The sequence below is a fragment of the Delphinapterus leucas genome, chromosome 11, assembly GCF_059928025.1.
Source record: "Delphinapterus leucas isolate spDelLeu-1000000601 "Yukka" chromosome 11, BTC_Dleu_Yukka2, whole genome shotgun sequence".
NCBI lineage: Eukaryota > Metazoa > Chordata > Mammalia > Artiodactyla > Monodontidae > Delphinapterus > Delphinapterus leucas.
The window spans coordinates 19,101,426-19,126,898 of NC_143139.1; the positions used below are offsets into that span (position 1 = coordinate 19,101,426).

General features: G+C 37.5%; 1 protein-coding gene across 11 annotated transcripts in view; it reads right to left on the reverse strand.

Annotated features, from left to right (window-relative positions):
- Nucleotides 1-25,473, reverse strand: part of SOX5 (SRY-box transcription factor 5) — a 997,502-nt gene that overhangs the window by 15,742 nt on the left and 956,287 nt on the right. For all 11 annotated transcript variants that reach the window (XM_089919966.1, XM_089919964.1, XM_089919967.1 and 8 more), the window contains one exon: nucleotides 16,196-16,341. In XM_089919966.1, coding sequence (XP_089776092.1) covers nucleotides 16,196-16,341 — 146 coding nt within the window. The remainder of the gene's footprint in view (nucleotides 1-16,195; nucleotides 16,342-25,473) is intronic.

Here is a 25,473-nt window from a genome sequence, read left to right on the forward strand (position 1 = left end):
TTAATTGCTTGTCAAGTCTCTGTACATTCAATGTGAGTGCCTGCTACTTGGACCATGATTTGATTTGGATTGCTAAGCCAAAATATTGAGTCGGAGAATTATCTGAGATACAAATATACCAAAATTAGATCTGCAAAGACATCAAGTCATCTGAAAGCATGCAGTGCATGATCTGAATTCATGGAGAACATGGCATTACAAAGTAAATTATTTTCAAGAAAAATATAATGCTTAGTCTACACCACATGAGATTTTAAACTATTTCCAAATTAAGTAATTGGGTGATTTTAAGAACAGAAAAGCATATAATAAAAGGTTTACAACTCTCTCTAGAACTTTCCATCATTGCTCTGAGGATGATGCGGTTCCAAAGCAGCTTTAAGAAAAGCACCTATTGGATTTCATAAAATTTGCTCATGTTTCTTGGTAATCATGCACCTCATTTTCTGAGGAACACAGTCACGAGTTACACAAATGAATCAGTAGCTGCGGAACAGCTACTGACACAATAAAAAGTTCACAGAGGGCTTCCCTGGTGGCGCAGTGGTTGAGAGTCTGCCTGCGGATGCAGGGGACACGGGTTCGTTCCCCGGTCCGGGAAGATCCCACATGCCGCGGAGCGGCTGCCCCCGTGAGCCATGGCTGCTGAGCCTGCGCGTCTGGAGCCTGTGCTCCGGCAACGGGAGAGGCCACAGCGGTGAGAGGCCCGCGTACGGCAAAAAAAAAAAAAAAAAAAACAACAGGTTCACAGAAAATAATCAACTATTTAAGATTATTGTATTACAGGTAAAGGACCCAACTAACGTTCCCAACAAGAGTCAACAGGGTACTGAAATTCTTCATACAGTATATACTTTATCTCTACAAAATCTCTGACAGTATTACAACTATACATACTAGATGAAAAATTCTCTTAATTTAGGGGCCTTGGAATCCATGTCTCTTTTCATCAAAGTGTGATATACGATTTAAAAGAAAAAATATTTTAAATTGTCAATCAGTATAAAATACAGTAGAGAAACTGAAAACAAAATAGTTTATACCAACTTTAGTTCTATAAGATTATATAGTACTAAAGTTGAAATAAATTATATATTTAAAAACGTAGGACCTCACCCAATTTTGTTTTGTGTATGAAACTGGCATTTTCATCTGCTTTACATGTTCTACAGTTCTTTTGCTGAGAGAGTCTGCTGTATATATTCAGCTGAGCCCAGGAGCACCAAGGACACCAGCTTAACAGACTGTCTTTATAGTAAATGTAGCTGTTAAAATAGAAGACAGTTACATTAAAAAAAAAAACACACATTCCATCAACATAATCTGAGAGTCCCCGGGTCAGTAAATACTTTACTGTACTATCTTTGGGGAATGTACTGGGCATGGATCACCTCTCAGGTTTTTATTTAAAAGTGTATGGGGCAATAATGCTACATATTTTCTATTTTGAAGTAAAGTCTTTCAAGAAGAAACAGCAAAATGAAGGCAGTCGGAGTAGAAAAAATGAAATGTTAAGTGACTCTGAAGATTCTGCATTCAGCTGTATGGATCTTGCACCATCTTACCAAGTAGCTAAAATTAGCAAAGGATGAGCTGGAAAGTCACAAGTAGTTTTTACAATAAGTAACCTCTAATCATCTACCTCTAAAGCACAGAGTATAATAAAATGATTCAATTAGCTACCCAAAAGTGGAATTTATGATACTTCTTAAGAGGATGCCAGTAGGAGACAGTGGAAGTAAACACAGTAAGCTGCACTTTTTTTGTGACCTTTTGCATAGTCATTTAAGCTAATTCTCAGTCATGTGAACAGGGTAAATGAAAAGTGATTGGAGGACCTGAAGAAGGTGTGGTGTGCCTTTAATTAAAGCACCTTACAGTAGCATGTAAAACAAAATGGTAACACTGCCACAATTTAGAAACTCTTGCTGACAATAAATTCAGAAGACAGAGGAATTGAGGTAAGGGGTATAATCATAAAACCCAAATGGTTATATGGTAAATATATGGTGTATATATATATATATATATATATAAAAAATACAGTGGTTATATAGTAAATAATTAGCTATACAATTCCATATGAATATTGATTCCATTGTAAAAGTTCATATTTAGTTCTTACGTATATAGGTAGATATAAATCTATGTGTGAATAGGATTCTAGATAATATACTGAACTACCAAAAGAATGAGTTGGATTTAAGAATAGCCTTCAAAAGTTTAAATTCAATCTATTCAGGAATATAGGAGGAAAGTCAGCCAAATGTTATAAAGCACGAATGCTGGTACACTGGGAAGATTCCTTTCATCCTACTACTTCTAATCCCATCCGTTTCTGGCCGTCCCCTTCGCAAAGAGTCCAACTATGCACTGTCATGTCTAAAACTCAACCGTTTCTGATACTGTACCCTGGGTTAAATATTTCCCTTTCCAAAGCCTCTTTTCAAATGTGTGAATATTACTGAGAAAAGGTGAGTCTCAAAGTTCTTATAATTAAATTAATCCTTTCTAAATAGAGACCGCTGAAACAAAATGAGGGCAGTAAATGTCAGGTAGGGAGGTGGTAAATGGGAAGATGCTGGAAATAAGAAACACCAAAGAGACTGAGTTTATGGAAATAGAAAAATATGTTGATGGGCAGAGGTGATAATTTTTACCAAACTTATACCCTTAGTTCCAACTGGTTCTGATAAAGAGCACATCAGTCAAGAATTTTTACAGAAAAAGACCACCACATGCCGCCAGTCTAAGACCAGTGTTCTTGAACATAAATCCAGTGTAGCACTCATACTTTTCTGCCTTCTCAATACTATCCAAACACTGCCCTGAAACTTATAAGATTCATTCATCCTTCTCTCTTCTACTTTTTTCCTATTAGAAATAAAACAAACAAACAAACAAAAAACACACTTAAAGAAATATTGGCCAAAATTCTGAACTGCTCTGAGGAACATCAGAGTATAGGGTGCAAACAGATTAATTACTACAAAGTAGCCAAAATGAAATAGTCCTGAGGATTTACAAATAAGGACCAAGCAAGATGACCTGTATGCTTTCTATTGGATAAAAACTAGCTATTGGATAACAACTAGAATTCCTTTGGAAAGATGAGTCCTATCTGGCTAATCAAACCTTATACAACTCTGTAGGTTTACTAAGATCAAGAAGAAACTTAAGGTAAAGTTTGTCTTAACTTGAAAAATTTTCTGATCCTATGTTGACTTTAAGAAACATTCAAGTGAATTATATCTGATCTACAGAAGAAAAGAAAGTTTTAGACAATATAGTTTCTTGGGGTCAAATGAATAACTCTAAAACTCAACATTCATATAACTATTATTAATGTGTTAATATTCACTTAGGGAATTTGGCAGCTGGTTTTGGGCTCTGTGGCTTATCCAATGACTTGCATAATGGAAAACAGCACGTGTATTGTTTGCACATGACACCAGACTATGGTGGGAATCAACAAGGAGAGCCAAGAAATATCTAAAGAGATGTGGGTAATTAGCTGATTAGAAGTGGTCAGTAAAGATCAGTGCTTTCTAAGCAAACAACGTTCTGAATGGCAAAAGGCTATAGAGATCAGTGGGAAAAGAACATGTTTGAAAATAGAGAAAATAACCCATATAGAAAATAATGGCTTTGGGATCAGGAACATGACATTTTAACCAAACGCTGCCATATATATTAGCTATACTACTTTAGACAAATCAATTAACCTCCCTGAGTTTCAGAATCCTAATTTGTAAAATGGTGCTGTAATATATGACGGATTCTCATTAGTTTAAAAAATGAAAAAGATATGCTTTTAATATTAGGGAAAAAGTAAACAGGGGAAATGAAAAAGATAAAGATTCTTCCTAAAATATAAGAATTACAGGAATAGTTATTTCAATATGAGTATTAAGTATCCTGCTGTGGTTACGATCCTTTATTGTCTACAGCCAGAGTAGTGGACAAATATGCATTAGAAAGGAGAATGTTTGTAACAACTCTAAAAGTTGTTGGGATTTTTTCTTTCCTCTTGCGCATCATCCCTGACAATGTATTTAATCTTTTTTATTTTCCATTTGATTCTCAGGCCTGATGGTTTATAGCCCCATAATATAAGTCTAGTACATATTTAAGTTGAAAAGTTCTCCTATTCCATTACTTCAACTATATAGAAAACAACTAAAAATTCACTGTGTTTGTAAAGGCTCAAAGGCACATTGTTTGTCGATATTTCATAGAGCAGTCAAAACAAAAAAACCACACAAACTGTGCTCTAGAGGAAGTAGATATTTCCTTAGTTACCTAAGCCTAAACTGCATGAGTAGATGGTTCCTCTATTACTCCTTGAAATTGGGATTTATATGTGACAAGCTTTGCTCACCACCAGATACACATACACAAAGAAAGAGATGGGCTGTGGATTGGCTATGATAATGGACATCCCTGAAATAAAGCTCACAAAGCTATAAAACACATAAAAACACATGCATGAAATGACAGAATAGAGTGTGACTGTCAAATGTTGACTCAGTAACAGTTAAACCCCTTCTGGCTGACCTTTTTTATGATCTCCTTCTATACTAATGACACAGGAAGAAAAAAGAAACAAAAAAGGTTTTTAACCCTCCAATTATGTGACCCTCACAGACCACCAAAGAAGATGAAAGATTATTTATAATGTCATAACGATTTATCGGTTGGAGAATTTTTTCATCAGCTTAAGAAAAACATAAAAAACAATGCATGTGTCTGAGATCCCCTTCAATCTCTTGGTGTCACCCTTGCTTACTGAGATTGCCATTTTCTAAAAAATAAGCATCCACCCACGTAATCTAACTGCACAAATGGGAAAGAAAGCTTTGTTGTAAAAGATATACAATAAATTATGTACAAGTACACACACACATACACACATACATTTCCCTCCAACACCAACAAAAATGCAATCTGAAGAAATCTTTTACTAATTTTATTCTGGTCAAATGTGAATTTCTCAGCCACTTTGATACTCTGAAATCTAGTATCCTTCAGGAATATTTTTCCATTCATTTTCTCCATCAGAGAATCATATGGATATATGAGCTAAGGGGTTGGAAAGGTCCATAAGTGTCTTGTGGTTTAGTCAACTATAAAAAAAGCCTTATCTAATCCTGACTTTTTCCCCCTTCTAAATTCAGAGATACCCCTAGTGGAGAAAATAATAAATTAGAACCCATAATTTTGTTTCCACAATCTAATTTCCTTTTGTGAACTTTGGTAGCCAGCTTCATGAAATGTTTCTTGAAGTATAATTCTTGCTAAATTTCATAGAAACTTAGTTTCATCAGGCAATCTGGTCAAAGTGAACTGTATTGGCAGATCAAGTTTTCTTAAGAAGTATTACAAAGCTGAAGATAGAATTGTTTTGAAGGAAACACACAGCTTCTATGAATTTAAGTCTTAATCTGGATGAATACATTTCTAAGATAGTAAAATGACTTGTGGATAAAATTGATGAATCCCTATTTATGATTTTTAAAGAACTGATTTTAAAGTGGGAGAAATATTAGGAATTGTACATAAATAACTAATTCTGAGTTTTCATGAATAAAGAGAGAATTTGTGGAACAATGACTTGAGCACTCAATGTATGTTCCAGAAAAGACAGAACTGATTGTTATACGATTAGTTAAGAGCACTTAGTACAGGATGTGATACAACAAGAAGCTAGTATGGATTCATTACAAAAAACTATGTTGTAATGGTCTAGTTTCTTTTTCTACAAAAACTGGAATGCAGACCATGGTCATAATGTTTTGGACTTAACTCAGCTTTGGGTTATGTTCCTATCAATATCCTTGTTGTCTTCATGGAGAAATTGCACAGGAACTTGCAAGGGAGAGTTGAAGAGGAGATCGACAATCTCTATCTTTAAATATCTTAAGAATCTCCATGTTTAAAAAGAATCAAGATCTCTTATTTGTGAAAAAGAGAGGATTTGGCCATATGTAGTAAAGAGACAGAATACTGACCAATGGTTGTAAGTTATCAAGTGAAAGATAACGAACCACTGAAGGAAGAGTTATATAAAATAGTTGTCTCTCCATTGAGTGGGCTGTCTTAGGATGCAAAAAATTTCACTTCCCTAGAGGTTTTCAAGTATTGGTCATATGACTACCTGCCTGGCAATTCAACATCAGATGATATGTTGAATTAAAGGCCCTTTACATTTTCTTTCAATTCTATGTTCCACTTGACTGGAGTTGCTCAAACAAAACAAAAATATTTTGACAAATGTATACAGCTATACATGTTTCTCTATCCATGATGATAGTTTCCTCAGAAGCTGTTAATTATGTTTCAAAATGTAAAGGTACTCCATTTATAATTGAGAATTCTATCATCATTTTCTTAAATTCAAGGAAGATATTTCAAATTATGAAACAAAAACCAAAAATATGATTATTGAAATACATTTTGTGAAGGGACTGTCCAATAATACTCAGATTTACAGATTCTAAGTGCATTGTGAAACACGCAGTCATATGTCCAAATTCAACATGACTGCCGTAGAGAGGAAGAAGTCATTGAGTGTGTGGGGTAATGAACCAAAGAGCCACTCAAAGGAATCCGTAGGAAGGAAGTCATTCACAAAGAGGGTGCACATGAATATATCATGGTAAAATATTGGTCCTTGCTTACTTGTTCCAGGGGTGCTTATGGTCTGTACATGTGGAAGAGGGAAGGCAGGAGAGGAAAAAACTAAGGCCTGAGTTTTCAAGTGTCTGTATATGTGTTCAGCATTCAGCCAAAGTCTAAAAAAATGACTTTATTTCAAACCAGAGCAGATACAGATGCTGTGCGCACCAAGTCAAATCAGAAGGCTTAATGTGAGAAAAACAGGAGGCCAACAAAGTAAAATAATAGAATTCACAACCCACACAGGGTGTCCGGTAGGTGGGAGGGCTGCACAGATGTAAACACACAACTGGAATGTTGTCTGATGGTAACTGTTCTATAAACAATGGGTCACTCAGTTAGTGAGCTACAGAAACGTATAGACCTTTTCTCTTTTAATTTTTCCTTTTCATAGAATAAAAGCTGTAAAACTGTACATATTCTTATAAATGCAGCCTCAGTAGCCAGTAGTTACCTCAGTTAAATAAATATAATTGGACTGTTTTAAAGAGAAATGGTTTGGTTCCGAAATGCTGGGTCTGACGAATAGAAAGAGGCACAGCGGGGTTATAGTTCGCTTTTCAATCATCCATGGTAGTTTTAGGGGAGAAAATTTAGAGTAGAATAGATATTTAAAATCTCATTTTAATGAACAGCTAAAACTTCACATGTTTTAGGAGAGCTGCTATGAGAAGCAAAATAAAGAAGATGGAACATATTCTTTCTGTTTCCCGGCTCATTCTCTAATGAAGGGGGCTGGTGCGTGGTGAAGAAAGGAAGACCTAGAAAGGGGGCAGAAACAGGAAAAACAAAGAGTTGGAAAAAAGATACACAAATGATGGAGATGCTGATTGATTAAAGGATTTGTGTGTGTGTGTGTGTGTGTGTGTGTGATAAATCCTCAAAAATGTACTAAATGATACATATGGCCAACGCTGGGGTACAATCTAATCAAACAGGCACTGAGTTACTTTCTTGAACATCTTCAGCATGGCCCATTAGAAAAGAGACTGAAATTTGAACAAGAGGACCTGGGTTTAAAAACTGATCTACCACTCGAATTCCTATAATAATGTCATACCTCAAGGTTTTTATTTTTAAAACAAAGACTGAAATTTGAACAAGAGGACCTGGGTTTAAAAACTGATCTACCACTCGAATTCCTATAATAATGTCATACCTCAAGGTTTTTATTTTTAAAACAAAGATATGAATACTTTTCTGCTTATAATACTGTACAGAACTGAAATTTGATGTGAAAGCAGTTGAAAAAGGTAAGATACAAACTAGATATCAATAGCTATTATTACTACTATTTTTACTCGTATACTCATAAACAAGTGTTTCTCATTTGTAAAAGAGAAAAGGTATAAGTGGAAAGACTCAATGAGGCCCTTTGAAGTAAATGTTAAATTCAGAATATTTTCCTCATAATTTTAAATCCATATTGTTAAAGTCACTTGCAATAAATGACAATAGAGAATACAATATATCTACTAAGTATGAGGATAATTGAAAAACAAATGGCTCTTTGATTATTTCAGTGCCTTAATGTTTAAGTGTCTTGAAGACAGCTATTTGATCTTGGGGATGAAGAAGGGAGCAAGGGAGAAGGGAAGGAAAGATCATTCTTAGTAGACCAGGTTTTCAAAAATAACACTTCTGGTCCAACAACAAAAGTGATTCTTATTTTACTTACAGAAAATTTGAAAAAATCAGGAATGTGGGGACATGTAAATTTCCAACCCCATCACCTTGGCAAAATGATTGTTTATTCTTCTTCTAGTCTTTTATCTATGTACCATGGAAATGTACTTTAAAAATATCTAGATCATTCTCCATACGGTGTTTTCAAACTCGTTTTTTTTCAGGAATACTATTGTGAGCCTATCCTCATATCTTTAAATGAACAGACAATTTCAATCATCAGAGAGGCCTGTGGGTGTCTATCTGAAAGCCCAATTTGGCATGCCCTGTGTGTCTCATTTTATTGGACCATCCTGCACTAACCCCTCTACCAGAATGATGTAAAGAACACAAGACTCTCTGTTTGAAAACATGCACAGCTTTTCTAGGCTTGAAAATTAAACCATAAAAAGTTTACTGGAAAAAAAAAAAACCCTTTAAAAAGCTCCTTAAAAACTCACACCATAATTGCTCCCCACCAAGCGTGGGCACTTGCTAGCTGCAAGTAGTGGCACTGTGACAAATGTAGCAAAACTGAAAGCAGGCTATACTAAGAGAAAGAAAAAGTCTTCCACTGGCCATCTGTGAAAATAAGGCATGTGGCCATTAAATGCAGAGGCTGTAAATATACACAAACTCCATGAAGCAAATGGCAAAAAAGGACTAAACTTCAAGCTCAAACAAATCAAAATGTTTAATGCATAGTTACCACTGCTGGACGAAAACAGCTCTGATCTTTGCAGTCTGCAAACTCGGCATGTATTTCAATTAAATACCCCCAAAAAGAAAAGAAAGAAAAAGAAAGAAATGAAAAGACACAGAAGAAAACCATCTGGAACAAAAGGCTATAGACAGTCTATACTCAATTTCTAGAAACAAACAGCCCCTTTAACTTGCACCAGCCTGTCGAGAGTGTCAATTGGAATTATTGAAAGGCTGACATATAGAGTGATGGATGGGTGATGACATAATACCTATTTGCCTTTTTGTCATGGTCTTTGAAAACGGGCTGCTCGATGCTGATAATATTCACTAAGGGGTTTTCCTCTCCCCTCCTGTCCCATAAAAAGTGTTCCCTAGCTAAGACACTCAGTATTAAGAAGGTTTTATGAATGAAAAACAAAAGAAAAGAAAACCTGAGGATCAAATGCCAGCTTGCACATAAAAAACTAGTCTAGATTTTCTAATAATCTGCTGTCTAGAAAGTAGTTCTCTATCCATTTTACATACATATTTAGAGTAGAGAGACTCCAATAATAAAAAGGCAAATATTCAACTTCAGATTTTGTGTATCTTTTAATTAAAATCACCAAATAAATAATTACATAGAGATAAAAAATAATATATATTCACTTTTATAAAAAGAAAATATTAACCATTTGTGTTATTCTAATTTGTGCTCAGGTAAATTCTAACCAGAAGATTTAAAAGTTTGGGGACATTTTTGTTTGACAAACACTCACACACACACACCCCCCCAAGGAAAAGCTCCTGTTTTGTCCCACTGTTGCAATGATCTATCTCATTTCCTCCTGAACGATTTACCTAACATAGCTTCCTCCTTCATGGAGTTTTTCCTCTTACCACTGAAATGTCTAGCTCTAATCTGACTTCTCTAATTCATTTTAGCTAAAGGCAACAACTACAAAAGCCACCCATAAATCATTAATTAATTGTAGTACCTGCCACTGAATACAAAGGCATGAGTTCCTTCATATTCACTTTTTCAAAGCAAATCTGTAGTTTACAATTCCTCACATGCCTTCTCCTTATCTAAGAGAAGGAGCATATGTTAGATAATGCTGAAGTAGATACACTGTGTCTGTTTCTGAAGAGTTAACACTGCTGGCCCCATCCATCAGATGGCCAGTGAAGCATCAGGAAAGAATGATGGATGTAAAATTATTACAGGGCTGCCATCCGATACACTTACTGCCATTTGTAACTAATGCTGGGACTGACACACTTTTTTTCATTATTAAACATCCACATGAAGTCAACATTGGTCACTGTCATTTCATGTTTGGCACTCTGTTAAGGGGAAAGAAAAGGGTTGACAATGGCAGAAAAGAGGAGGTTGTACTGGAAGGGTTTTCAAGTGCCAGAGTAATAAAATTAACCTTTGTTTACAAGTCCATCTATAATGTATGTGGTAAAACTTCTTATGAATATGACCGACACCAAAAAGAGAAACTGGTTTCATTACTGAGTAAATCATTATTTAAAATATACACATTGGGCTTCCCTGGTGGCGCAGTGGTTGAGAGTCCGCCTGCCGGTGCAGGGGACGTGGGTTCGTGCCCCGGTCCGGGAGGATCCCACATGCCGCGGAGCGGCTGGGCCCGTGAGCCACGACCGCTGGGCCTGCGCGTCCGGAGCCTGTGCTCCACAACGGGAGAGGCCGCGCCAGTGAGAGGCCCGCGTACCACACAAAAATAATAATAATAATAAATAAATAAATAAAATAAAATATACATATTATTCACTAAATTTTCATCTTATTCTATGGAAATCTGCAAAGAATTTTCACTGAACCTCAGAAGGAAAAGTAAGACATTTTCCTAGCTATTCTTACTTGCAGTTATTGATGAATGCATAGCATGTGCAAGTGTTTAGATTTCAGGTACACGGCAGGCAATTAATGTTTGATGAATAAATTCTCTACCTTAAGAAATACATGCACATATTTGTATGTTTATTTTTGTGAGTGACATCTTTTTTATATACAAGAAGTAATACAGAAGTTGGCCTTAATATGTAGAAAGTATGTGGATGAACATACATTCATTGATTTAACCTGGCACCAAACAATGTTTTCTTGTACACATTCTTGAATGTCATTTAATTCTTTCTGAAACACAGACAAGGTATAAGGCCCTGGACATGCAACAGAGAAGAACAAAAGTAGTTAGATAGATGACATCAAATGTAATCAAAACAAACCAGCTTTATGATGAAAATATTTGAGAGCTTTGGTATCATTTTTATAATGTAGCCGTGGCTGACAATGGCCTTTTCCTACCTGGTAGCCATTCTGGTCTTTCTTTTTGTCCCTGCCAATATAACCTTTGGTCTTAAGATATCCCTTAAATGTGAGGGTGATCTGGCTGCGACCTCTGTCACCCCATTGATCACCAGGGTTGATTGGCTGATCTGGATGGCTAGACAGGTGTCCCCTTTCCTGCCCCATGGATCCATGTACATCCTTCCTGGAGCTGTAAGCTCAGTGGAAGAGGATGGCCTTCCCCAATAGGGGAGGGCCCTTTTTCAGTCGAGGGTATATGAGAAGCTGTTCTGCCCTGCTAGACCCTCCAAACAAGCTCTCAAGGTCCATTCCTAGAAGAAAGTAGGCTAGTCAAGCTTCCAAGACTCAAGACACATCCAAATGAGGTGCTGCAGGTAGCGGTCTGCCTTTCTTAAAAAAAAAAGATATCCTTTGACCTCAGGAAGGATAGGATAAGGTCTCTAATTCAGTTCCAGAAAATAATTTGTGATCCATTTAAAGTGGTCTCTCTTCCTTGACCAGTAACTGTCATGAAGATGTGCAAATGACCCAGTTCTACCCAAAGGAGATGTTTATGGAAGTCAGCTTGAGGGGTGTAGTGAAATATGACTATGTGAGTGAAGACCGAACTTCAGCGAAGAGAAAATAACTTCTTTCTGAGTCTGCTGCCTTCATGGCATAGTTGTAGGTGCAGCAACATTTTGTGACTCTAAGGGAACAACCCAGATAATCAAGTGATTTCAACCCTGACATCACTTGAACTAATGAGCTAAGGCCACCAACCTCCTACTCCTGAACTTCATTGTAGGCTAAAAGCTAATCAGTATTTGTTGAAGCTACTGTATTTAGATATCCTGATACATGTCATGACAAACATTTCTAACAGGTATTACAGCATGGGCATTATCTTTCTAGGACAACTACATTGGGTAGTGATCAGGGAAACTTCTGGTCTGTTCCTCATTGCAGTGCACTGAGTCTGTATTGTATTAGTGTTCCCTGGTAGGATCAGGACAAAAACTGAAGTTTTTATGATTTCCTATCAGGTAAGCTTATAAGGTCAGAACCTGAGTATGTAGCTGGTCAAAACCGTGCCATTTGCCATTTGGGTGTTAAAGACGCAAAGCAGGTGGTTTTTACAAAACAAATGTATGTATGAGGGTCTTCTTCTGATTCTTCCTACCTGAGAAGCTTACTTATTCACCTATGACACTAATCTGTAACAGAGCTGAGTGGTAAAAGATAACATTATTTGAATATACAATCAGGCTATAATTAACCAGAGATGACAATTATAAATAACACTGCGTCCCAGAGTTTCCAAGAAACCTGACATACGCAGTTCTTGGGTATGTTGAAACACTTCCAAGAAAAGTAAAGAAATGAAAAATCTTTTAGAAGTCTTCAATTAAAATGTGTTTCAGTACGAATGACTTTCATTATGTGTTTTGGTACATACGACTGGAAAACATTTGTCCCTATCTTCACACCTCTAATTGTTTTCACTGCCCAATTACAGCTTTTCAGAATTAAGACATTCTAGTCGAGACAAGCATGTTGGTCATTTGAAATGTGAAGACAAGTTAATGTGTATAGGGCTTGTGTACTCAAGAAAACAGATCTCTGCTACAGGTTTCCAATTATCTGCATCTTGGGTCCTGCTATCTCCTTTTAGACTGACGGAAGGCATCTGGCTGAATTACTTTTCCTTCCCCCTTTCCTTTCTCCCAGCTCCTTTCTATCTTTCTCTCTCCTTCATCTTCCCCACTTCTTACATTTATTTCACATACTTTTAGGGTCTAGGAAGTTGGGAGCATGGTTTAAAGAGAGAAAAAATGTCGTCCTTTTGGGAGCGATAGTGCAAATTATAAGAGGAATTTATACATACTGTGTTTCTGTCTTTCGTTAGGGATTGTGAAGCAAAATTTCAAACCAACTACTGATCTAACTATGCTTTGGCCATGGATAAAGTTGGGCGATTATAGAAATCGATTAAAAAGGTAGGTATTAAAAAAACGATGAGGCAATATGTCTAGTGATGCTGCTTTACGTGGAAAAACAAGCAGCTACCTCTGTCGAGTCAGGTATATAACTGATCTGACATGCTCAGCAGTATGGGGTCTTAATTCAGTTCCTATAGGAATTCACACACATAAATATGCCATGATTAACAAACTCATAATTTGATCTAAACTGTAAGCTCTATAAAGGCAGAGGACATATTTTCTTGTTCAATACAGTGCCTCAAGTACACAGCACTGTCCCTAATACACAGGGGTGCTAATGTTGAATAATGACTAATTAAAAGATTTAAATTGACATTATTTCATTCCCATGAGTTGCAAGACATAGATTGATCATTAATTTGGTAGAAATGCCGGCTAAGCTATTTCAACAGGAAAAGGCAACCACAGTAATTCCTGCTTCTAAGAGAGATTCAATCTCAAGTGTCAAGGGTAACACAGGGATGAACTAATTTGAATTCTCCTGCTGAAAAGGTTTACTTACGCATTACAAGAGTTTGCCAGACTATGACAATAATGGGTTTTTACATTTTTATGTTTTACAATTACAATGATACAATTTCATTTTTTAAGATTTTCACTTAAAAACCCATAAAAATGTAAGACCATAGTTGAAGATGTAACTCAACTGCGGAAAGGGCATGGTGAAGAGATCTGGGGGCACCAACTTCTTGAGAATGGAGACATCTTAATTGGCCAACAGATTCTGGCAGGTATTACTTCAGAAATAGATTTTTTTTAAAAAACAGTTACTATAATTCTACAAAAGAGAAAGGAAAATTGAAAGGAGTAGTTTTCAACAGAGGCAACTCTCACTCCTGCAACTCAAATAGGAGGTGCTAATCAGAGAAATAAAATGAAGCCTGATTGTGGAGGTGGAACAAGAAGTGGAAATAAGGTCCCTAACAATGGACAACTATGGAATAAAATGAATGCAGATGGTTCCACTCCTGTTACTTAATCAAAAGGCTGAGCAGAGTCACTGGAGCCTGCATGAAGTCATGTGTTAGAACAACAGCTGATCTGTATTAGAGAAGATTAACTTGCAGTGCCATGGTGGAGGGCCCAGGATTATTTTATGTACTCCCATTGCCTTACAAGCCGTCAGCACAATTATTGCCCTCCGATGTGAATGACTGATCTGTAACCACAGCTAAACAGCATGCTGCTTAGGGGCCTAGGAGCTTCATGAAGATGAATTTCCATACCATCAAAGCGCTTTTAATGGGCTCCCTGATCCAACCACAAGGCCTGTTTTGTAAGTATATAGAACTCAGGATGAAGGCCTCCTGTCCAAAAGGATTTGGTCGGTTGTCACTTGACAATTCCCAGCCAGCACAGGGGAGGAGAGGGGGGGAGATAGGTAGAGTTGTCTCTGCTTTGGAGGATTAAAAAAAAAAAAAAGGGTACAGATGCTTGCTGAATGCAACCAACTGCTGTATCCACAGCTGAATTCAATGCGCTTAACAAATAATGGCAATTTAGCTATGCTTGCGAGGAATAGCTTGAGTCACTTTGCATTAGCATCTGGCTGAGTGTTAAACTCATTTCTACATGGGGAGCAGAGAAAAGGAATTTCTGTTCAAGCATCCTTTCAAGAACGTTTAAATATTTGAATATAAATTCCTCTATGCTTGCTATCATTCCTTCTTAGAGCTGTCACTTTGCTGTTCCCCTTCCCTTCTGGTGCTTAGCTAGAAAATGTTCGTGCCCTTCGAGCTGCACCAGTGTTGCTCTTCTTATGTTGTGAGACTGCAAGGGATGTACACTTGACCATGCTTTGCTCTCCCCTCCAGGAACAGAACAGAACTGAAATCATTTCTCCATCCTTTTGATCCATGTTTGGACCAGAGGAAAAGTACAGTTGTGGCAAGGTCACACCTTCACTATGCAAATTGCTAGCTTCTTAGAGATTATGTGTAAAATTCCATATAAAACCTGGGAAACCAGAGCTATCCAAATTAGCAATCTGTTCATTCTGGATGACACTGTTTGACTCATAACCTTCCCATGATGATTAACTTTCAAGTTATTACTAAGTAGCTGATCATTTTTTCTCTTATCTACTATATCTATTTAGCTACAGGATTTTGAGAAAAGGGGATACAGTAACTTTAAAATTTCAATTAAAAATACCAAATATGACCAAAAGAAGTATATCACTCCAAGCATTCTATAATAACGTAATATTTTTCTGAATAAAATACAATGTAGCTTAGACAAAATAGTTTGAAATTATTATAGCTCAGATAAATCCAGAAGTTTCACTGGACTTAAGCATAATAATAGGTATAATAATAATGTCCACAATTTAAACAGCAAACTTTGTTTTATGATCAAGTCAAAACTTCCAATTGCGCAGTCACCTAAAACTTGACGGTGCTTTGCATTGGAAACATTATGACAAGCTCAGGATCTTAGATGCTGAGACTGCAAGCATGGGTATCATCCAAGCTTATGCTGATTAAAGAAGATTCGGCATTTTCAGATCCAGCTCATCCCCAAATACAAGTTGAGCATCTCTGTAAAGCAAAACTTTCACTGAGGCTCAGGTATTTCAAATGCCACTTCATTTTAATACAAAGTGATGGCAGAAAAGGGGATATTAATTGTCAATAAGGTTCAGATGGATAGCAGAGAATTATAACGCTTTTCATTTCCAGATGGTTTTGATTAGGATGGGCATGAAGAGTTCTGCACTGATGGAGGGATAAAGGGTGGGAGAACTGTCATTCCAAGGATGGTGAGAAGAGAAAAAGATAAAGAAGAAAAACAGTCAGGCAATTTAAGTACTTTTGGAAAGTCAGTTATTTTAGGAACTAACCTTTTCTGCTCGGCAGTTATTGAGACCTAGACTATTCACAACAGCCACCTTCCCATCAAGCACCTGTTGTTCCCGCCGAAGCTGCTCCTTCATCTGCCGAGCTTCTTGGATTGCCTTGGTGACAACATCATGGTCATTTAAATAACCTGAAGATGTAACAGAACGAAGGATATGTTTTGTACAAGTGCATGGATAGGTTAACCTTTCACCATAAAAATCACGTCTTTTTTGGGAATGGCTAGTGTCTGGCATGTACTAATTTCTCAATGGAATCAGTCTAAAAATGAATGAATGAATGAATGAATAATTGATGATGACTGATTCACACAGTTACATCAACATGGTGCCAAACATTTGTTATCAAAATGTAATATTTAAGTGAAATACAGCTGTTTCCACATGTTTGAAAAGAAGTTTAAAATATAATTTTTAGATAAACTTTTTTAGTTATCTGAATGTTTTGTAGTGCAAAAATACAACCTGTCTTTGGTTTTTTTCCTATAAGGATCATTTGAATGTTACCATAGGATAAAGGTATTGATAATTATTACTATTAATTACTGACACTCTCATAGTATTAGAAAGGCCAATTTAGAGTTTGAGTATGGCACTATTAGGTTTGTTATATACAGAAGGAACAAATCATTGTTAACTGACTGAAAGAAGAGCATTTCCCCCCTGCATCCAACCATGGTGAAATAAACCACAGTTGGCAATGTCTTGTTACAGATACAAACTTGCAATAGTTAAGAGGCTAAATTTCAAGCACAGAATGTAACAAAGCACCTGTAATTGCTGAATAATAAATTGTGGCTACTGGGTAACTATAATCACACTTAATTCACACTCTTAATGGGATGGTCAAGTGACCAACTTGTGGCGCAACTCCACAATCCAGAGTTAGGGGGAAAAAAAAAAAAGAAAGCTAAAATATTTCTTTTAAAAAATAACAGGTGTAAGGAGAAAAGCTAATTTTAACTCTGGTCATTTATTTATTTGATGCACATTATACTGATAATCTGCATGATTTTAGGGTAGAAGAGCGATGGGAAGGGATTGTTTTGCAAATATTGAAAGGAAAGCTAATATATCATCTTTCACTCTCCCTATCTTTTAACTAGGGCATAAAATGGCATAAACTGAATCTATAATATGAAATTGCCCAGAAACGGGACTTGTTTGTGACATGAGGCTAAATCTAACCAGATCCATTGGTGAATTGTGACAGATGGAGGGACTGTGAGACAGAAGGCAGGCACTAATCACACATAAAATGACCGGCTTGCCTCAACATGTTCCGTGGATTCCAGCAAACTTTACACCCTAATCCATTTTTAGAACAAAAAACATCTGGGCCATAAATCCTCTAATCTGCCAAAACACGCTATTAAATCCCATGATTTGTTGAAAAACACTAAGATTAAAGAAAGGAAATATAAAATGGCTAACTGCCGTGTTAGGAAAGTGTTATTAATACTCTTTCTTTGTCTCAATTATGAATGTTCTGGTACTAAAGAGCCTTGTCTAATCATGTCAGATTACACGACCTCGTCGCATTGCTAGACTCTTCTATCTGATCTGCCAATTGCCAAAAAACCTAGAATACTTTCTTGCTGCTTAAACATTTCTATTGAAGAAGCTGATGTCAGATTAGCGCAGTGCTTCAGAGCTGGAAGGCTTCTAAATGATCCGTGTCCTTCCCCCCTTCCTATGCACAGACTGAACATCCTCCTCTGATCTCCTTAATGCAGAAAGAGAAGTTCCAGGGTCGGCGATGGAAAGGGGAGCCTTGAGAGCTACTATATATTTTGCTTTTCTGAGCTAAATTCATTGGAATGTATTCAAAAGAAAACATCCTTGCTCATTATAAATACAATATGAATCATAAACAACTATTTAGATCTAGGTCAGCCCTTTAGGGTTAATATGTACTTAAAATTACGGTCGTTTTGAACCTTATATTATCCTCAACATCTGGACTTGGTTCTCCTGCACAACCTTCTTAATATATTATTCTTGAGCTCATTCTGTTCACGAACACTACCACTCTGGAAAAAAATGCAGCTCTTAAATGACAGGGATGGTCTTGGTATGTGTTCCTTTAGTAAAAGATCTTAAGAGGATCAGCCTGCTTTTCCTATCCTCTAACCCCTGTTTATGTACAACCTGGTTCCACGTGTTTTTGTAGTCTATTTAGCTTCTCCAGAGCACAAATATATTTGAAATGACTTGGCACATGACACTGAATAAAAGGATGAAATCTTTATGCTTTTTAGGCACTGTCAAGATAACACTGTGTAGGAAAAATCATTAATATAGATGCAGAAAGGATGCATCTATTACTACGAGAGTGAATAACTGACAGACATACATATGTTCTGTAATGGCTATTTCCAATGTGAGACGTGTGTTTGTGTGCAGGTGGATATAGGTGCTCACTTTAAAAGAAACATTCTTGCTTTCAGAGACTTGAATTTTAGTTAAAATGCTATATGAAATTCTAACATTGTATCTGCTGTGTTAAATCATAAAGCCGTTCACATATTACAGAGTTGAATCATAACAGGATTGTTTGCTGGTTCTTTACACTTTGTTCTCATCACAGTCACCAACTTCCCAGTCATGCTGATTCCCTCTCTCAGTAAATGGCCTCACCTCCAATTCTGGAAAGACCAATAAGGCTGAACTCTCACCTTCCTTCCCCACCCTGACTCCTACCCCAGGCTAGCTTCAAATCCATCTCCACGTATGCCCACTGCCACCTCCTGTTTCAATGAAAATGGCACTGCTACTTTTATTCAAGGCAAATCCCCCAAATTTATGCTCTAGATTTCTATACCTCTCTACTGATTATTCTCTTTCACATTTACATCATCCACTTGAACTTCTCTACTATCATTACCACCTCAACTTGTAAGTACTTAAGATTCTCCTCCTGAAACAAGCAAATAAAGTCTCTTAACTTTGTGTTGCCCTCTCGTTCCAATCCTGTTTCTTTACCTTCCAAGCCAAGCTTCTCGAAGATTCATATCATACTCTCCCATTCCTTCCTCACCCTCCCATTCCTGCTACAGTCTTGTTTCCGCTCCCCTTGCTCTTTCAAATGCCAAACCCAAGGGACACTTTCCAGTCCTGGCAGAAACAGCACTGACAATCCCTTTGTTACGGACACTCCTTCCTTCCTTGCTTCTCATCATAGCACTGGATCCTCATCTCTGACTTCTCCATCTTCATATCCTTGCCTGGGATCTTACTTCATTTGCTCCTTAGATTTGGTCCAAGGTTTCCATCACCCGAAAATAATTTGTGCTTTGGAGTTGGATAAGCCTAAACTAAAATCCTAGCATTGCTACTTACTAGCTATATAAATTGTACATATTGTTTTACCTTTCTAAATCTCACTGGTCTTATTGGTTAAATGGAATAACCTCACTAGATAAACCTGACATTGCGAAGATTAAATGAGTTAATATAGTCTCTTAGCATAATAAATGGTCCATGAAAGTCATTCAGTAACTGTCAGTTTACAAAATGGCATAGTGAAATAGGTAGAATTTGGGCATTGGATTCAGATGGATCCAGGTTTCTGCTTCTTAGGAAGTGTGATATTTGCCAAATTATAACACTTAATTTCACTGAGTTTCCATTTCTTTCAACTGTAAAATGAACATAAGGCTGATGGAAGAATTCAATGAAATAACACATGTGAAGGAGTAGATAACACTTCGTATACCTGAGGAGGCAGTAAAAAATGTTAATTCTTTTCTCTTTTTTCCTCTTTCATTTTCCCTATATGCTCATCCTCAGCAGTCCTGTTGCACGGCCTTGACCATTATGATAAAATCTGTGAGGGGGGCTTCCCTGGTGGCGCCGTGGTTGAGAGTCCGCCTGCCGATGCAGGGGACGCGGGTTCGTGCCCCGGTCCGGGAGGATCCCACATGCCGCGGAGCGGCTGGGCCCGTGAGCCATGGCCGCTGAGCCTGCGCGTCGGAAGCCTGTGCTCCACAACGGGAGAGGCCACGACAGTGAGAGCCCGCGTACCGCAAAAAAAAAAAAAAAAAAAAATCTGTGAGGGGATATCATTTCTTATTGGCACAGTGGTTCAGTGAAATGGGAGTCACCTATTAGAGTTCAAAGGACCCCAAATGATCACTTGCTACATTTTATTCTGCCTTCATTATATATTCAGGCAGCAAGGACATCTTATGATCAGAAGGAAGTGTTCAGGAGAGGTTTGGTGAGCTTCTTAGAGGGAAAATGGGAGGGCAAAGGCCAATATGGCTTCCAGTTAGTGCCTCAAATGAGATTTGGGAAATGCAGGTTAGGGATCATTAATGTAAGAAATATATGAGAGTCTGTGACTGTGTTCAATTTACCACAATTTGATTTTTTTTTATACGTTGGTGTTTCTTCTTAACCATAACCAACAAAATTCTCAAAATTAAAATGGTCCCCGTTATATATTTTCAGGGGCAGAAAAAGATGGACAAACTGGAAAGTCCAATCTTAGAGGGGATAAAATCTAAACAGAAAGAGTGAGTAAACGGCTGCTCCACAAGGGAAGAGCCTGTTAAAAGGCAGAAGGAAAAACAGTAAACTCCTTGTAATGGGTTGAATTGTGTCTCTCAAAAAGATATGTGTGTGCCCTAAGCCCTGGTATCCGTGAACGTGTCCTTATTTGGAAACTGAGTCGTTGTAGATGTTTAAATTAAGGATCTTGAAATGAGATCACGCTGGATTTACAGTGGGCCTTAAATTCAATGATTCGTGTTCTTCTAAGAGAAAGGAGATTTGACACATAGACACAGGGGAGAAGGCCACGTGAGCATGGAGGCAGACACTGGAGTTGTAAGCCAAGGAACACCAAGGATTGCCAGTAGCCTCTAGGAGCTGGGAGAGAGGAACGGAACAGATTCTCCCTCAGAGCCTCCAGAAGGAACTAACCCTGCTGACACTCTGACTCTGGATTTCTTTCTAGCTTCCAAATAGTAACAGAATAAATTTGCTTTAAGTGACCCAGTTTATAGTAATTTGTTGTGGCGGCCTTCCAAACCAACATATGGCAATTGGTCTTAAGGATGCTCCTAACACTCAAGGGGTGATCCCAAGGACTGTAGAATACCTACCGCCTGCTTCAAACCCTTTCTGATTTCCAGGTACACATATCTACCAAGCTTCTCTACTGGAATGTCCCATGCAGCATGGCTAGCACAGAATTTATCATCTTCCTACTGCCTCAATCTGTTCCTTCTACATTCCATATTCCCTTTCCAGTTGCCCATCCAGTCACTTGGGAGCCGTCTAAGATACCTCCTTCACCCTATGTACAAAAGACAACCAAGCTCTGGAGTTATGCCTCCTCCTCAGCTCTCAAATGTGCTTTTTCTCGATCCCCACTGGCCTTTGCTTTCGCTAAAGCCACCTCGTATCTCACTTGGGCTAATGCCTTCACCTCTTAACTCGCTTCCCTATCTTTAAGCTTACATCCCTTGAATGTATCTCCTACTCTTCTTCCAGATAAAGCATTCCGAGATATTCCAAAAAAGGGAATTTGAATCACGTCACTTTACCTGATTAAAAGCCCATCTCTTACTACCCTAGTGCTTAAAGGAGCATTTCATAAGTTGATGATCTGTAAGTTCTGTGAAAAAATAATTCCATGTTCAAAAAAGTGTGGGAAACACTAAATTAAAGTTAAAAAGGTTTCTTCATTGCATGTATTCTCAAAATCTTGAATATGTTAATGTGCACTGTGAATCTTCCAGAGATAACAACAGTAGGTAGAGTTTCCCAAATAGCCTGGAACAAGAAACGCTAATGTTTCCCCCCAAAACATCATTCTGGGATAAATTCCAAACACTTTAAAATGGCCTAAAAGTCTCATGATATCAACTCTGCTTATCCTTCCTGCATCATTTCCTGCTGGTCTCTCAAGACCTCTGTGCTTAAGCTGCACAGAACTATTTCCTGTTCCAGGGACCCGCCCTCCTCTTCACCCCTCCTCTGTGTCCCAAGCTTTTTTCTTATACTGAAATAGTGGCTTTCTGGTGTGTCTGGGAATTTACTCAAGTGTCACCCCTTCTGTAAGGGCCTTCCTGACATGCCCTAGACATGCTCCTTGGCAACCTTCGTACTTCCCATCTCCATGCTCCTGTAAAACCCTGGAGATGCTTTTATTGTCACATGGTCTTTTGTTTTCCTAAATTTATCTTTCACACCAATCTATGAGTTATTTGAGGGCATTTTTCTTCTTTCAGTCTTTTATTCCTTTGGCCCGTAGTAAGGTCTGTTGAAGGAATAAATGCATATTTCTAAGTTGAAAGTAGCTAACTTTATAATTCCAAGTTCACTGATTATCTATGTCGTCATCATATCAGTGGAAGCCTGAACCATATGACACAGATTTCTTAAAATTCATGGATTTAAAGGATGCTATCAGGGTAATACAAATTCTTATTTACTTCATTTAATTATTTTATGTAGGACTTTTCAGCTGTAGTAAAAGTAAGGGCACATGAGTTTCAAGTAATTTTCAACAAATAATAATTTTTTCTTCTATTTTTTGAGGTCACTTAATCATCATCAAAGTTTTGACACCCTGATATGTAGCCATTTCTTCATCTGTGAAAATTCTTGAGAATTAGATAATAAACGTGAAAGCAATTTGTAAACTCTAAAGCGCTAGGCAAATATTAATTGTCAGCTGTTAAATAATACCCCTAACTTCCTGATAATCCAATGGCTTTCTGTGAAATGGTTACAATATTGTTCAATAACCCAAACTCATAGAAGTTTTTTTCTCATTTAAAAAATGTAAATTAATGAAATTTTAAGGTAAAATCCTCCTTCACGTCATCATATTTTAAATTAGCAAGTTGTAGAAATAAAATATCACATTACTGGACTTGAAAATATTTCCCTTAACTTTACTGAATCAATGTGTGTCTCCTACATTTGCTCAGTGAAGTTTTAATTTTCATGTACTAATGGCTCTGAGGAATGAAGGGCAAGAACAGTATGTTCCAGTATCTTCCAAAGACATGACAGGACAAAAACTGCAGGTATCTAAAGCCTCAGTCCTAGACTTTCATCTGCTTATCCTCCAGACTTAGCAAAATGTATGGCATAGAGAAGATATTCAATACTCATTTATGGGATGAATGAGGGAAAGGATAAATAGATGACTGAGAAGAACGTCTAAGGCAGAGAGGCTGCCAATAGGCAACAACTAAAAAGCAAGCAAGCAACCCAGAGACTATGACTGTAAGTCCTCAACCTCCACTGGCTGTGAGTTTGAGCAAGTTACTAGGTGATCATGTACACTTGTTTTCTTAAAATTAAAATAGAGGTAATAACCACAGGACTGTCTACATTGGGACAGGGACTTAGAATCCCTGGGTAAGCACTTAACTTCTTTTTTTTTTTTCTTTTCACCCTTGGGATTATTTTTAATTGGAAAAATAGCCCACAATTATACATGGACTTTCTTTCCATAAGAAAATACATATTTAAAAAAATATTTTGTTAGGGCTTCCCTGGTGGCGCAGTGGTTGAGAGTCCGCCTGCCGATGTGGGGGACACGGGTTCGGGCCCCAGTCCGGGAAGATCCCACATACCGCGGAGCGGCTGGGCCCGTGAGCCATGGCCGCTGAGCCTGCGCATCCGGAGCCTGTGCTCCGCAACGGGAGAGGCCACAACAGTGAGAGGCCCGCGTTCCGCAAAAAAAAAAAAAAAAAAAAAAAATTTTGTTAAATACAAGCCCTGGGTGTTACACAACTGCTGACTCAATTTCAATCTGTCCTGGGCTGGGAATCAGAAAGAAGATTCATAGGACACAAGATATACCCAGTTCACTTAAATTCAAAGCACACAAACCAAGTGTCAATAGTATAGCATTAAGCTAAACAGCAATGGCATCAGGAGTTCTTGAGACATCTCAGGTGCAGATGCTAGGCCCTCGGCCTCGGGAGGACTATTCCATTGCAAGAGATGAAACTGAAGTGCACGGGGTTCACTTCAATTTAGGAATGAAGTCCCTCTCATCCCTCACCTAACTTTTATACTATTCCAAATAACTCTTCTTGGAGAACAAAGTACTTAGCTTCTCTAGGCCTCAGTTCCTTACCTGGAAAATAACAATTTCTGACTAGATGACAGGTATATTTGCTCTGTCTAGTTAAAGGTCTACGATTCTAAAATAAGCTGCAGTGAAAAAATAGACTAAAAATGCTCTGATAAAAGTTTAGAGTGTTATATATATGCACAGCATAGGTTGAAAAGGCCAATAAGGGAAAGATAACATCTGGTCAAAAGATTCTAAAATTACCCATCATTCTTCTGAACTATTCATGCTTTTTAAGGAGCTTTCTTTGGAGCTGCCTATCAATTGCATACCATACAAAAGCATTCTTATAGAATACATTGTAATATTGCTCACCAACCTCAAAAACTCACTTTCTTTATTTGTAGCTAATAGATATATAGCAAAGAGCCGCATGTCATTAACGATAACTTAAGTTATCTTTTGGTTCACGGTTTTCCATGGATTATTAATGGCATAACACATTAATTCTTCTTTCAGGGGTGACCTTTACAACACCACTAATGCTCACAGCTTTTATCCAACTACCTTATTACTCATTACAGTTTCAGCTTTCAACATCTGAATTTGTTGAAAAGAGAAAAGTAAATTGTAGTGGCATCAAATCCTTGGAAAATATGCGGGATGTGTATGTGGCGGAGGGACATTTCAGGGAAAAAAAAAATAAGAGAAGTTTTAGTAGTGGAAAAAGTCAGATGATAAATGTCATTAAATACATTCTTGTCCTTCTAAAATATTTTGTCATATTGAATCCTTGGAATGCTGAAGTAAAAAAAATCCTCACGTGACAAAAAATGCAAATATATTAGTTATTCCCTTAGTTAAATATTCCAGTTCTGGGGATATTACAAAAGTAGCTCATATGCCAACACTGTGATATTTATGAGCTTTCGTGTCTATTAGGCAAGTGAATCATTCTTGCCAAATAAAATATCTTTCACGTTCTTCGGACATGAAAACAAATCTTATCTTGGTGTCCATTTAGGACGTTGAGCAGAGTTAACAGAGAGATCATAACAGAATGGTGCACACGATAAAAAGAACACACATGCCCCAAACCATTTTCAAACTTCTCAAAACCTCAGGTTTCGCTGTTGCTTTTCTCACTGCTGCCCCACTGGCCCAGACTGACTTCCCCTTTGCAAATAATCTGGAATTTAACGTTGTAGAGATAGAA